Genomic DNA, 13,350 nt, shown 5'->3' with positions numbered 1-13,350 from the left:
GAGGACTTCCTGCTTAGGACTCGCACTGGAGCGGCTACAGCCCGGGTTTGGAGGTTAACTTGCTAACGTGGCTGTGAGTCACAGCGGGACTAGGAACTGAAACCAAGCGTCAGCACCCCGCCTGGCTCATCCTTCCTATGCGGACGGTTAAACCAGCGAGCAGTGGCAAAGCATAAGCAAGACAGGACGCCGGGTCAGGGTTGACGCAGCTCTAGTCCTTCCCACCCGCTTCGCCCCGGGCTCACACTGCCAGCCGGTGCTGTTTGCAGACAGGTCCTGACATTTCTCCTTGCGAGCATGAGAGATACTCAGAACAAGCCTAGGCATCTTCCTCGCGCCTCCGGTGAAGGCGAGCCGGGCCAAGTCTAGCGACTGCCTGCCCAACAGCATAGACGTTTCCTAACAGGCAAGCCTGGACATTCCCCGCACCTCTGCGGGTGAAACGAAGTCCAAGTGGCTCATTTCTCATCCTAGCCCCCTCCCCCTCCCTGCAAAAAAAAAAAAAAAAAAAAAACTTGGAAACTTGGCTGTTTCTTGCAGACCGAGAATTGTAATCAACCCTATCAGCTCCCTACAGGGGACAGTCGTGACTGGGCACCGAGAGTCAGACTCCCTCTAAAACACCAACAAAAGACTATATTTAGTTCTGAGTTCTCCGCCTAAATTCTTATTTTTTTCACTCTTCGCTGCAAAACGACTGGGTTGGGGAAGTGGGAGGAAGGGGGCAGGGGAATAGCGGAGAAAGAACAGCTGTGCCTCCGCCCCCCAACTCCTTCTCTATAAATAACCAATCGCGAAGGGAGGCTACTTTTCAGCCAATGAAGCAGCCCAAACTGAGAAAACCTTGGCGGCAGCCAATGGCGGGAGACTGGGGGGTGTGAGACTCGCGCCCGGGGCCAATGGGCGCCGAGTCCAGGAGAGGTAATTTGAGCTGGAGTGTGGGCGGCGGTGCCGAAGCTCCACTTCCCGGCCCTAGGACCCGCTCGGCCGACTGAGCATGCCCTGACTGCGGGCGCCGCCGGGCTTCGGGATTGGGATGGGGCCCGTTTTTCCGGGTTTTGGCCACTGCAGTGTGTGTAGGTGGGTGGGACCCGCCGATCGAGGGTGGGACTCGGAGCCGCCCCAGCCCTGCTGAAGGCAGCCCCGGGCGCCCCTGGCTGCCCTGTCCTGAGTCAGGACGGGTCTCCGGCCGCATTCCTTCCGTTTTCTTTGTTCGGGGGCCGCAGTGCAGGAACTGACGGCCAGCTTCGGCGGGGAGCGCTCCTCCGGCCCACGGTGTAGACGGCGCTGCGCAGTGGCAGTGGCTTCCGCCGCCCGAGACGTGCAGCGGCCTGAGGCTCTGGGAGTCGCGTTACGGGCTTTTGAAAACTGGGGCTGTCAAGAGCAAGAACCCTGCATCCCAGGGGCGCTCAGCCCAGAGTCATAAAGGAGGGCGGCTTCCATCCTCCGGTCCGAGCGTCCCCGGCTCCTCTTACACGCACACAGCACCTCTTCTCGGGAGCGCACACTTCTCCAGTTCCTGGACTCGCTCCCTCCCGAATCCGCTTCCCGGGACTCCAATCGGGAGCCCCGCCCCCAGCCCCGCCTCCGCCCGACCCAGCAGAAAACCGGGCGCGGAAGTCGGGCGGGCGGCGGGCGGCGCACTGGGCATGCTCGCCCGCGCGGGGAGGGCCGGGCTGCGCGCGGCGAGTAGGAAGCCCTCGCCCCACGGAGGCTGCAGGAGAGAGCGCGATGGGCCTCGGCGGTGGGCGCCCGTTCCGCGGGGACTCATGCCTCGCGTGGCCCGACCCGACGCGCAATTAGCAGCCGCCTCTGCAGCCCGCCGCCGCCGCCTCCCCGCCCTCCCGGGCTGCCGCGGCGAGGAACTCCAGCCGTCGCCTCGCTCAGCTGCCGGCATTGTCCTCCCGTCCGCCGCCAGGGCTGCCGCCGCCGCCGCGGGCTGCTGCGGGGCCCGGGTCCCGCGCCCCGCGCCGCAGGGACGCGCCGCCGCCTCCGGCCGGCCGGGAGCCGGTCCCCGCTGGCCGATCTCTGCGCCCTGCGCCCCGCGCCCCGGGCCGCGCTCTCCTGGGTTTTTCCTGTGGAGCTGAGGAAGGGGAGAAGTTCAGCCGCCAAGCCCAGCCTTCGGAGGCGCGCAGCCCCGACGGGGCCGCGGCAGGCGTGGTGAGAGCGCCGACGGAGCCATGAGAGAGTACAAAGTGGTGGTGCTGGGCTCGGGCGGCGTGGGCAAGTCCGCGCTCACCGTGCAGTTCGTGACCGGCTCCTTCATCGAGAAGTACGACCCCACCATCGAGGACTTCTACCGCAAGGAGATCGAGGTGGACTCGTCGCCGTCCGTGCTGGAGATCCTGGACACGGCGGGCACCGAGCAGTTCGCGTCCATGCGGGACCTGTACATCAAGAACGGCCAGGGCTTCATCCTCGTCTACAGCCTGGTGAACCAGCAGAGCTTCCAGGACATCAAGCCCATGCGGGACCAGATCATCCGCGTGAAGCGGTACGAGCGCGTGCCCATGATCCTGGTGGGCAACAAGGTGGACCTGGAGGGCGAACGCGAGGTCTCTTACGGCGAGGGCAAGGCCCTGGCCGAGGAGTGGAGCTGCCCCTTCATGGAGACATCGGCCAAAAACAAAGCCTCGGTGGATGAGCTCTTCGCCGAGATCGTGCGGCAGATGAACTACGCGGCTCAGCCCAACGGCGACGAGGGCTGCTGCTCGGCCTGCGTGATCCTCTGAGGCGCCCGCGCCGCCGGGCTCCGGCCCTCGCTCTGCGCACAAAGCCAAACGCATCCGACTCTCTAAATGTGATTTCTGTTCTTGCTTTGAGATTGGAGACGACTTTGCATTGGCCAGGGCGTCCCGGGAGCCCGGCTGGCTTCCGGGGCCCGCATCCCCTGCCTTCGCCCCGTGTCCGAGGGGCGCCCCGTCCTGACCATCCGAGACCCTGGTGGAAATGTGGCTCTTTGCAGCATGTACGTTCCTCATTGATTTTGATTGACGCATTTTTCCCCGTTTTAAGTAGCCGTTAGGGTGCTGTATTGGCAGCTTGACACCCGGCAAGCAAAAGTTTCAGCCTGGAAATAAATGGGGGTGGGGCGGGGGAGGAAGTGGAGGGGAGACGGTGGAAGGGGGGATCTTCTCTCTCTCTTTCTCCCCCTCCCTCGCTCCCTCTCTCTCTTTTGTTAACAACTGTTTTCTAGTTCCGAGTTTTAAATACATGGAAGGAAGTCCGGGCAACCCATATGAAGGAGCAGGAGGAGAGGAAGAAACTCGTGTTTTTTCCTTGTTTTCCAGGAGTAGCTGGAAATTAAGATCGGGTTCCTTTCCTGCCAGCTTGGAAGGGCTACCCCTCGTGACTGATTGTGATTCTGAGGATGTCTATGCAAAGTTGGATTCTTGTTACATTGTATCCAATCTGAAGTATTGCACATCTGAACTGGGACTGTTAACACTGATGCCAATACAGTGTGGGGTGCCAGAAAGTGTCTGCTGATATTTGTGGAAAAAAAAAAAATCTATTTTGTTTACCTACTGTATCAAAGGGGAGCCTTGGGAGAATGGTAGTATTTTTTTTTATCAGCTGTGAAAAAAAAAAAATGTTACAGATCCTGCACATTTTTGTGTGTACTATTGTGTGTGTGTGTGTGTGTGTGTGTGTGTTTTAAGTTTAGCTTTTTTTTTTTTTTTTTATTTCAAATTTTGGTTGGCAGCAACAGATTTTAATGACTAGCTTTTAAAAATACAATACAAAGACTTTGTAAATGTGATTCAGGGCCCCCAGCACCCCTGTGTCTGCAGAGTGCCTTCAAAACTCAGCTGTTCCAGCCGGTGCCAACCTGTGAACTTCCCACCAGTCCCAGAATCTGCTCTTCCCCAAACCACTTACCAGTTTCCTTTCAGTAATCTTCCTGAAGGAGCCAGGACAATAGGGCCTGTTGTTCAGTGAATTTCTTTATTATTTTCAGCCTTTAAAGTGTAATGTTTATGTCTGCAATGGGTTATTCCCTCCCCCCCCTTTTATTTTTTTGCTTCATTTTGTTCAAATTTCAGGTATTTAGCTCCCCTTATATTATTTTTGAAATGTTTTGATTTTCTGTGTTAGGGTGTTCCTTCTGAAGCAAAGAGCAAAATTTCACTGTTACGATGTACCAAGCTCTAATTGTAATTTTTAATTCCACTCCTTTAATCATTGTCTCTTCATTTTAAGACTTTTAATACAAATGTCATTTTTAAAGAAACAAACCCAAAAGTATTGTTTGTGTTTCTGTGTTTCATATTCGGTCATGTACAGTATCAGTGAGAATGCAGAAGACTGGCGGAGGTGGACAGGGGCAGGCAGGTGCAGGAAGCCCTCAAGAGTTGTCAAATTGACAACAGATGTGTCTCTCTGACGAGTTGGGTGTGACATTCCTTCCAACTTCTTAAATGTGGAGGAAGTCCTGGGGCCTCGGAAGCCCTGGCCAGGCCTTCTGACTGAAGGATGAGGAGGCATCTTGGTGCTGTTCTGAGATGGAGCCCTTGGCTTGGCTCTGGGTAGGGGTGTGGTGGGGAGAAACCAACTGCTAATGCTGACTTCCATGTGGAAACCACCACTGGCCAAGTAGGGTGGCACTTTTGATTTCATTCTCTTGTGCTGATGTGCCTGGAGTGGAAGCTGTGTGGGGGATGATTTCTAATGCTGACATCAGCCCCATGGTGTGTTCTGCAGTGTTTGGATGTGTCCTAGACAGTGTCCCAACAGTTCCCTCTGGAAACAGATGGTTCCACAGTTCCCTGGCTCTCCCTGCCCTCTGCTGTTTGTGGACCATATTTGACCTCATGAATTCTTCCTTCTAACAGTAGGAGGCAGTGTAAGCTCTTCTTTTTTCTTTTTCTTTTTCTTGAGGAGGTCTTTAGTCTGTAAAGTAGCCTCTACAGAATGAGAGGAAGTGTCTATGTATTTTCAGAGTACTTGATATACCTTAGGTTTACACGTATAGCTGAAGTCTGATGAGTCTTCAAACAAAGGGATTTATTTCCTTAACAAAGCCAAAAGAAATTACAGGCTACAGGTCTCTTTAAAGCTGTATTAACATATCTTGCCTTAAAATGTGTGGTTTTGTTTTTGTTTGTTTGTTTTTGTTGTACTTTTTTTTTAATCTTTTGCCTTGGAGGTATGTCAGTATTCCTGCATGGAGGAGGAACTGCTTATTTTGATTGTGGTAGATAGTCCTAATGCCATTTTTTTTTTTTTTTTTTTCTGCTGATCCTACTTAGGTTGATATCAAACAATTAGAAAGCAATTGTAGAAATTGAGAGAAACTGCTCAAATTTATGCTACTGCAAGGATTCATTCTTGTCTTTGAGTAAATTTGGTAACTTAATTAGATCCAAAGTGTTGAAAATTCTGAAGATGTGTCAAGCACTCTCTGAAGAATTTTTTAAAAAACAAAAGGTATTTGATGATTCTATCATCTTATTTTTAAAAAATTATTATTTGGAAGCCTTTTGACAAAAATGCTGCCAGGTATATAATTTAAGAAATTATATAATCCTGACAGGAAATCGTTTGAAAAAGGGAATTTGAAAATGAAATAGATTGCTGGGTGCATTAATCACCTTCCTGCAGGGTTTAGTCACTTGCATGACTAAATTCTGTATAGGTCTAGGGTGGCAGAGCAGAAGGTTTTAATATGTTTTTACTGAGTACTGTAAAATAAATGCTTTTTGGATTCTCAAAGCAATCTTACGTGTACTGGAGCAGCAAAAGACTTTGGTGTTTTTTGGTTTTCTCTGTTATTTTCTGGATGAAATTGAGAGAAATTTAGGGACATTCCTACTTTTTTCTTGAGAACATTTTTACCGTGTTTATTTGGCTAGGAAGAGCCCCTTCTGGTATTGTGGTGTGAGGAGATAAGAGCGTTTATTTGAATGGCAAAGTTGGCTGACTTGAGTGAGGTTGGAGGAAGTGAAGCTGGGAGGAGTCTGGGAAGGGAGCCTTCTTGGGGAGCAGGCCTGGCTATTAAACTTGACCCCTGCTGTTTTTGAACAGCTTTCCCTTTTGGCCTCTGACAGCCATAGAGTTTTATGTCATTTCAAAGGATTATTTTTCTCCTCCTCTTGCTGTCCTCCGGAAAGTTCAGGTGTCATCTGAAGTCTAGCACCTTCATCTTTGAGTCTTGTGATCTTAGGTAAAGCCTTTTCCATGCTAGCTGCTGACATGGACTTCACTGAATCAGGTGCTGGAACCAGATCTATGTGATGTTAGCAGTCTCTGTATGTGTGAGGCTATGCTTCCTGATGAGTTCATATTTCCTGTGGGTGGGACCCTAAAATGCCCCATCTGTTTGAACTGCCGAGGTAGTTTCCTCGTGGCACTCTTTTAAGTGATATCCGGGTGTTCTCACCCAGGTTGGGGCAGGGGAGATGGCAAAGGGAGAAAGAGCTGTATTTAGCAGCTGGTCTTGGGAAATAGACGCCAAGTGCCTGCACCTTAACTGTCATAAAAACAGACTTGTTTTTCACGACAGCTAGAATGAGTTCCTGCGTCGAGAATGTGAAGGGGACCAGGATTGTATCTGGAGATCACTAATTTTAGTTAAAATGATATCAGACATTTCTTACATTGTCTGTTTAGTTGGGAAAAGCTGGCTAATATAGATTGTATCTATGAAAATGTAGCTATTTTTGTTGATGGTATTTTATTCAGGCTAATAGGAGTGATTGGACGAGTTTAATCAGACAGGCTGTTAGTTCTCGATGAGACTGTTGATCTACCCACAGTAGGAGTTTGGTGGCTTGAGAAGGCTACAGGGATCCACCAGAGGTTCTCAAACGACCACAGACCCAAATCACTAGAAGGTTAAAACATGGAATGTTGGATCCCTCCTTCAGGTTTTTTTTTTTTTTTTTTACTAGGTGGATCTGGGTTAGTAGGGTCTTGTCTTCAATTTCTAACAAGTGTTCAGGTGATGGTGATGGTGATATTGTCGGTCCAGGGACCGCACTTTGAGAACCAATGATCTAGTCCAAAATCCAGATGTTATCTCCTGAGAGCCTCTGGGATATTTAGAGACGGATCGGAAGACCTGGGCACCATCACAGACTGCTTTCTGCCAGTTGTAGAAAACGTCCTTAGAGGAAGACACCCCCCATTCACACTGCAATCCTCAGACTGCCCTGTGAGTGCAGCAGGGTGGAGCTTTTGATCATTGTCACCTTCTGTGAGCCATTCGGTTGTGGTTTTAGTGTTAACTCAGTTGACTTTAAGCTATACACAATTAGAAGAGGGGCGTAGCTTCAATGATTAGAATCAACATCTCATTCCCACGCCATGTTTTTGGAAAGAAAATCTTTGACAAAATGCTTTAAAATAATTTGTCTTCTCAGGACTGAGGCAGATAGCTCGGTGCTTGACGCCCTGGCTTCCATCCCCAGCACGGCAAAATAAGTAAAATAAATATATAGATAAAATAGAAAATAATAAAATATGTGTCTACTCTCTACCTTGAAATAAAAAGGTAAGAGTTTTCATTTTTCATGCTTCCTAGTATAGATTCTAAAAATGAGCTGTTAGAGAATTTTACTGTTCAGGTCCTAGTGGTCACAGGAACACGCTTCTCAGAGATCCAGGTGTGAATTCAGTCTCAGTTCCATTGTCCCCCAGTCTGGGAAATTATTCCACCCAGCTGTGCCTGCATCTTCTCTTGTTATTTATCTTAATACCCAAGCAAGTTCCAGGACTCCCTCGTAAAGATCTGGGTGGTAAAGTTAGTGTCCGGGCTCAAGGGAGAATGGGTTGAGGCCTGAGGTTGTAGCTCAGTGGTAGAGTGCAGGCCTACCTGCCTGAGACCCTGGGTTTGATCCCCAGCACCAAAAAGAAAAAAACAAAAACAAAAAACAAAATAGAGAATTGAGATCTAGTAAGTGGATTTGCTCTTCTCAGATTTCAGAGCGGGTGGAGTTTGACCCCTGAGGAAGGAGGAGCTGTTCACATGTGGCTGTGAAGAAGGGACCTTGCTCAGATCTCCTTTACAGCTTCAGGACTTTCTGGACTTGGGGTATTTGCTTGCTTTTGCCCTAGTGATGACAATAAATGTTTCCGGCAAAATACTTTCGTTCACCTTCTCGTTGACTCTTGTCATTTCCATAGCAAGGCCGCCTCAGGCTCACTGTCTTTGCTTAGTAACTACTTGCTGAATGAAGGGAATATGGAGTAATAAAGAGTGTGAAACTACTCAGCAGAAGCTGCACATGACTGAAGAGTGGCAGGTTTTGATCTTCTCAGTCGATGGTAGGTGGATTATCATGGTCTTTGGAATTATGTCTTCCAACTGAACATAAAATGAAAGTTTTGTTTTTTAAGTCTAATTTGCCATCTGTTAAAAGAACATTGGTATATGTTATTCTGAGGCTACATTTCACTTTAAAACATTTATGGCTGATCGTTTGAGCCCTATGAAGCTTTAGAGAGCTCTCTCGTCAGCGACTGCTTGTGCTAGGGTAATGAAAGTCTGGCAGTGTTAGAATATTTTTGTCTTGACTTTCATTTTATGTTTATTTTATTGCTGTTACTTTGGATTACTACTACTTGATTTTATTAAACTGTTCAACTTTCAAGGTGATATTGACTTTGGAATAATATATTTTACTAGCGTCCTGATTACCATGTCTAAGACAATCTGGATTATTTAGTAGTTTGTTCATTAGGTCTCAACTGTTTTAAGAGAGTGAAAGAATAATGGGGTGAGGAGTGCTAAGGTCTTAATCAGTGAAAGTCTTAATTCTGAGAAGCAGAAATAGCTGTCTGGTGTGGATAGATGGGGAGAGCAAAATGGGCCTTGTTGCTTTGGGAATCCTGAATGTTGCTTTGTTTTGTAACTTGGAGGGAACAGCTATTTATGTTGTTTCTTGCTCAATTCTTACTTTTTGAAATGAATTTTCTTGCAGGATTATGTGAGGCTAAGTTTGTCAGAGCTTTGAAAAATGTGTGGTCAGTTTCTTTGTGGTCAACATAGCTGAAATGGTTTCCTTTCTTATTCCACAAGCATTTATTGAGCACATACTATTACCTGTGGACAAGGACTAATGCTTAACTTTAATGCTTCAAGAGCAACAATCTTCTGCTTTTTCCCCAGTGGCTATGAGAATAGCATGCATTAGTACTGGTTTGTGGAAAGCACATCATTTGCAATGCTGTAGGTCTGTCTGGCAGGCGTTGGAGTAGATTAATCAAAGCTTGGACCTATCCTCAGAAAGCCATGTGGATACTGTAAATAAAATTGGAATCCATGAAGTTTCAGTAACAATTATTTTGTTGTGTGTGGTGCTGTGTAATAAGACTACTGTGGTTTCATTTAGTTGTGCATCACTTCTACCTTCCTTTTTGAGTTTCACTAAAATTGAACACTTGAATCAGTATGTTGGAGTCAAAGGGAAGAGGGGAAAAGATCTACAAAATTCATTCACTATTTTTTTAAAATGAAAAAACAAAAAAGGAGAGAACAACATAGGTTCTATTTTCCAAGAAAGAAACAGTGGTGAGCATACAGTCTTTTGGGGTTCTTCATGTAAAGAAGACTCAGGGGAGCATATTTTTTGGAAAGAGATAATCTTTTAAAAATGAGTATGCCAAAGAATGAAGCTGGCATTTGAAGTCTGCTAAGCTAATAATATTTTATTTAAAAGTCACGATTTTAGAGCTTATTGGAAGAAGGCAAACCAGCTCAGAGAGGGGGATGTGGTACCAAGAGGTAAAAATATGTAATTGCTACAAAACCATGGGAATTGAAGGGTGGAGTTGTTGATCATTCATCTCCTGTGCTTTGCAAAATGATTTTTGAGTGACCAATTCCAAATTATAGAAGTAGCAAAATAGCTCAAGTAAGGGTACTTCACTGATTTTTTTGAAAAATCTTGATTGCTATAGGACCATTTATGAAATACAGATTTATTACTTAGTTTTATAGCTCAAATCAAGGATTTCATTATTTTTTATGCTCTCTGACCATTTATAAAGTTTTCAAACTTTGGTTTTAGTCACAGACTCAAAATAGTCTAACACTAATATTATATGCGTTAATATTAACATAATAGTTTAAGAATTCTCTTTAGAGGCAATGTTATATTGAGTTTATAGCTCATTCAAGAAAAGAGCCTCTCTGGACCAGCATAATTCTGTAAGAATATATGGAAATACATTTTATATATTATAATGTGCACTTGTATATATCCTGAGATATGTTCTAGATAATTTTAAATTTTACATTGTAAGTAGGTAATAGCATTACAAAACTTTCTAAGTTCAATTTTAACATTATTCATCTACTAGAGAAAGTCTGGAATTGAGTTTAGTTATTTGAGCTTTCCTGAGTCGTATTGCCTGTTACTTTTCCTTTCATATATCATTTCATTCATCCACATCTAGCGTATGCAATGGTTTTCTCTGTCACTAATCCACATTAATTGATACAAGACACAAGCACTGTTGAACTGATGGCTGTGTAAATGTGGTATTCACGTCATAGAACAGGGAGAAAATATTTTCCCACTGTATTTGGGGTCCAGATGGACACAGTTCCAGCAAGAGAAGATTGCCCATTAAACAGACATTACCTTGGGCACAACCTCTGTGTTTTGTTTTTAAAACTGATAAAGTACTTTTTTTTAAACGAATTAGTTTGTAGGAATATTTATTTCCACATTTTTAGAATTGCCAAAAAATATTTCCAGACCATTTCTCCCTTCTCCCTAGGCCTGTGCTGGGGCCAAACATTTAGAAATAGCCCCAGCACATTCTCCAGCTTGAAGAGAACATGGTGCCCTGCATGGCAGGGCCCGGGGTCCTCCAGCAATCCAATGGCAGAGCTGTTTCCCTGTGTTTCCGGGCAGCCCAGCTTTCCTGGGTCACTGAGGAAGCCAGATGGTGGTCAGGGGACTGAACTCTTTCTCTTTTGGTAGCGTTCAGCAGGTGGCCTCAGCGCTCCTGTGACTAGGCCGCAGAGGGAGCTGAGGAGGATCACTGAGGGCTGAGGAGGAGCCACTACCTGGCCACACCACCACTCTGCCGTTCCTCTAACTGCAGAGAATTTCCTCCTGTGCAAAGTCTCAGTTCACTTAAGGAAGGACTCACTTGGGAGCTACCAGGCCTAGGGTTCTCATGGCCGGGGGCAAAGAGGCCTATGGGATGGCCCCTTTGCTGGCCACCAAGGGGCTGAAAGGTTGGGGTAACCTCAGCCCAAGGAACAGGTAGGGCCAAACAATTCTTCTACGATGTCTGTGGGGTTCAGGAGGCTCTACGGCAGCCCTGTCTCTACCCCCTAAATGCTAAGAGCACCTCCCATCCAGTCATGACAGCAGAGATGTTGGCAGCCATTGCCCGTCGAGAGCAGAACAGGCCCTGCCTGACCGCGGCTCTCAGCCAGGCCTCGGGATGGAGCAGGCTAGCCGTGAGGAGCTCAGTCAGGACGCCCCTCGCTGCAGAGCACTGGTGAGCGCTTTCCTACTGGAACACAATGGCTCCTCAGGTGCTCCGCACGTCACGTCTGCTCATCTGGGAAGTCCACACACAAGTTCAGGGATCCATACTGTCAGGCTCTGGGTAACTGGAGAGAGGAGGGACACTCAGAAGAAGAGTGTGTTCTGGTTGGGTGGTGACCTGGAAAGGCGCAGGGTACTCAGGGCAGCTGCTGACCAAGCAGACGAACCTGACCTTGGGGAGACAAGGCACCTGCTGCGGCTCAGTGCAGGTCCCTACCCCCAGCCTGGCCCCGTCCCTTTGGATTAGAAAGGAGCTCCTCCCCTCTTGGCTTTTCTTCTTTCCCTTTCCCGCTCTCCCTTCTCTCTTGGCTACCTTCAGATGACGGAGTGTGTTCAGAATGCACTTGAACTGCACACGCCTCCCGGTGGGTGCCCACACCTCAGGGAGGCCCCAGGAAGCGGGCAGCAGGGGCAGTGGTGAGTGCCTGGTCATGAAGTGCCTCTGGAACCTGGCAGCCTCTGCTTAGTGCACGTGCTGCAGCGGCCAAACCTGGAATGCAGCGTGAACCGCAGGTTCATTAAGGTGGTGTTAACTCAGTGAGCGGAGCTGAACTCTGAAGAAGCAGGAGTGATTTTGTTCTCATGTTTTAAGTGAAGTAGGTGTTTCAAAACCGGTGCAGTACACCGGTAAACACGTAAGTAACCGGACCTTTAGGCAGTTATTGTTGGGACAATGCTGCACATTTCATGGGACACACATTTTGAAATCAGACATTCCTATGCACAGGGAATGTCGCAATTTTGCAATGAGAGTGATCTCCAAGCCCACTGAAAGATTCTGCCAAGCTGGAAGGCTCTACATAAGCAAGGTGGGCAGTAAGCGAGATCATTCTTAGTAAGAACCAGAGGGCATGATTTGGTGTACTGGGGGCCTACTGGGGATTGAACCCAGGGGTCTTGCCAACTTGCTAGGCTGACCTTGAACCTGGAATCCTCCAGCCTCAGACTTCCAAGCTGCTAGGATTATAGGCGTGCACTGCTGGACCTGCCTAGTAAGTGATCTGAGTAGCTGAAACTTGCTTCTCAAATCTAAGAATAATCTTGTAGTAGAATGGATTGCGATGATAAAAAATATTTTTGTTCTCCATACTGTCTTTGTACTGAATTGAAAATGGAAACATTGGATTTAATTGGTAACATGATTTCAATTAATATTGAGAAAACATTTGTTGTATCAAAATTTCCTATTTTTCTTATACCTGGTTTTCCCTGTTTATAATTATCTGTGCTATCTCACAACATTTTTCTTATCTCTAGGTTTGATTTGCATTGGGGAGTGTTGTTTTCTTTTGAATTAAAAAAATCTATAGCAAAGGAAAATAATGAATTATGAACCACTGTGGTCTGTAGCCAAGAAAATGTATGTATTCATAAATTTAAACCAATAAATTAATTGTGCAGGATGTTTTGCAATATTACTATTTGTATTTATATTTTATGACATGAAAATGACTTTCAATTCAATACTTTTGGTGGAAAACAAATTCACCCTGTGATAAGTTACCATTTGATTATTTTAAAAATTAGTAATTATTTTTAAGTACGATCATATTTTGTAGCGAAATTATTTTATTATTTAACTTTTTTTTTAACTCAGAAGAGTGGCATTTTTTGAATTAAAAATGTGTATTAATTACCCCAAAGTTATAATTTGGATTCACCATGGTAGTGGTGATTTTGGCAAGATATGTATTGTCTTAATTACAAATAATAGAGTTGTTTTGTACTATCTTGTGGGGAAGTATCCAAACTGCTCGTAGAGTGGGACTGAGTGACATTTTGGTGTTAACAGTTTTGAATAATGAATAGAGAAGATGATACAGCAGAAATAAGCAAA

General features: G+C 46.5%; 1 protein-coding gene across 1 annotated transcript; it reads left to right on the top strand.

Annotated features, from left to right (window-relative positions):
- The first annotated feature begins 884 nt into the window (after positions 1 to 884).
- RAP2B (RAP2B, member of RAS oncogene family) lies at positions 885 to 12,916 on the top strand. The gene has a single exon (XM_079100909.1). The coding sequence runs from the start codon at positions 2,181 to 2,183 to the stop codon at positions 2,730 to 2,732; it is 552 nt and encodes a 183-aa protein (XP_078957035.1). The 5' UTR covers positions 885 to 2,180; the 3' UTR covers positions 2,733 to 12,916.
- Positions 12,917 to 13,350: the final 434 nt, after the last annotated feature.

Source organism: Sciurus vulgaris (genome assembly GCF_902686455.1).
Source record: "Sciurus vulgaris genome assembly, chromosome: 10".
In the NCBI taxonomy this organism is placed as follows: Eukaryota; Metazoa; Chordata; class Mammalia; order Rodentia; family Sciuridae; genus Sciurus; species Sciurus vulgaris.
The sequence above is the reverse complement of the archived record's forward strand: the minus strand, read 5'-3'. Positions and strand labels throughout refer to the sequence as shown.

Excerpts from the sequence above, each read along its gene's own strand:
- RAP2B (XM_079100909.1), top strand. The coding sequence starts at position 2,181 with ATGAGAGAGTACAAAGTGGTGGTGCTGGGCTCGGGCGGCGTGGGCAAG.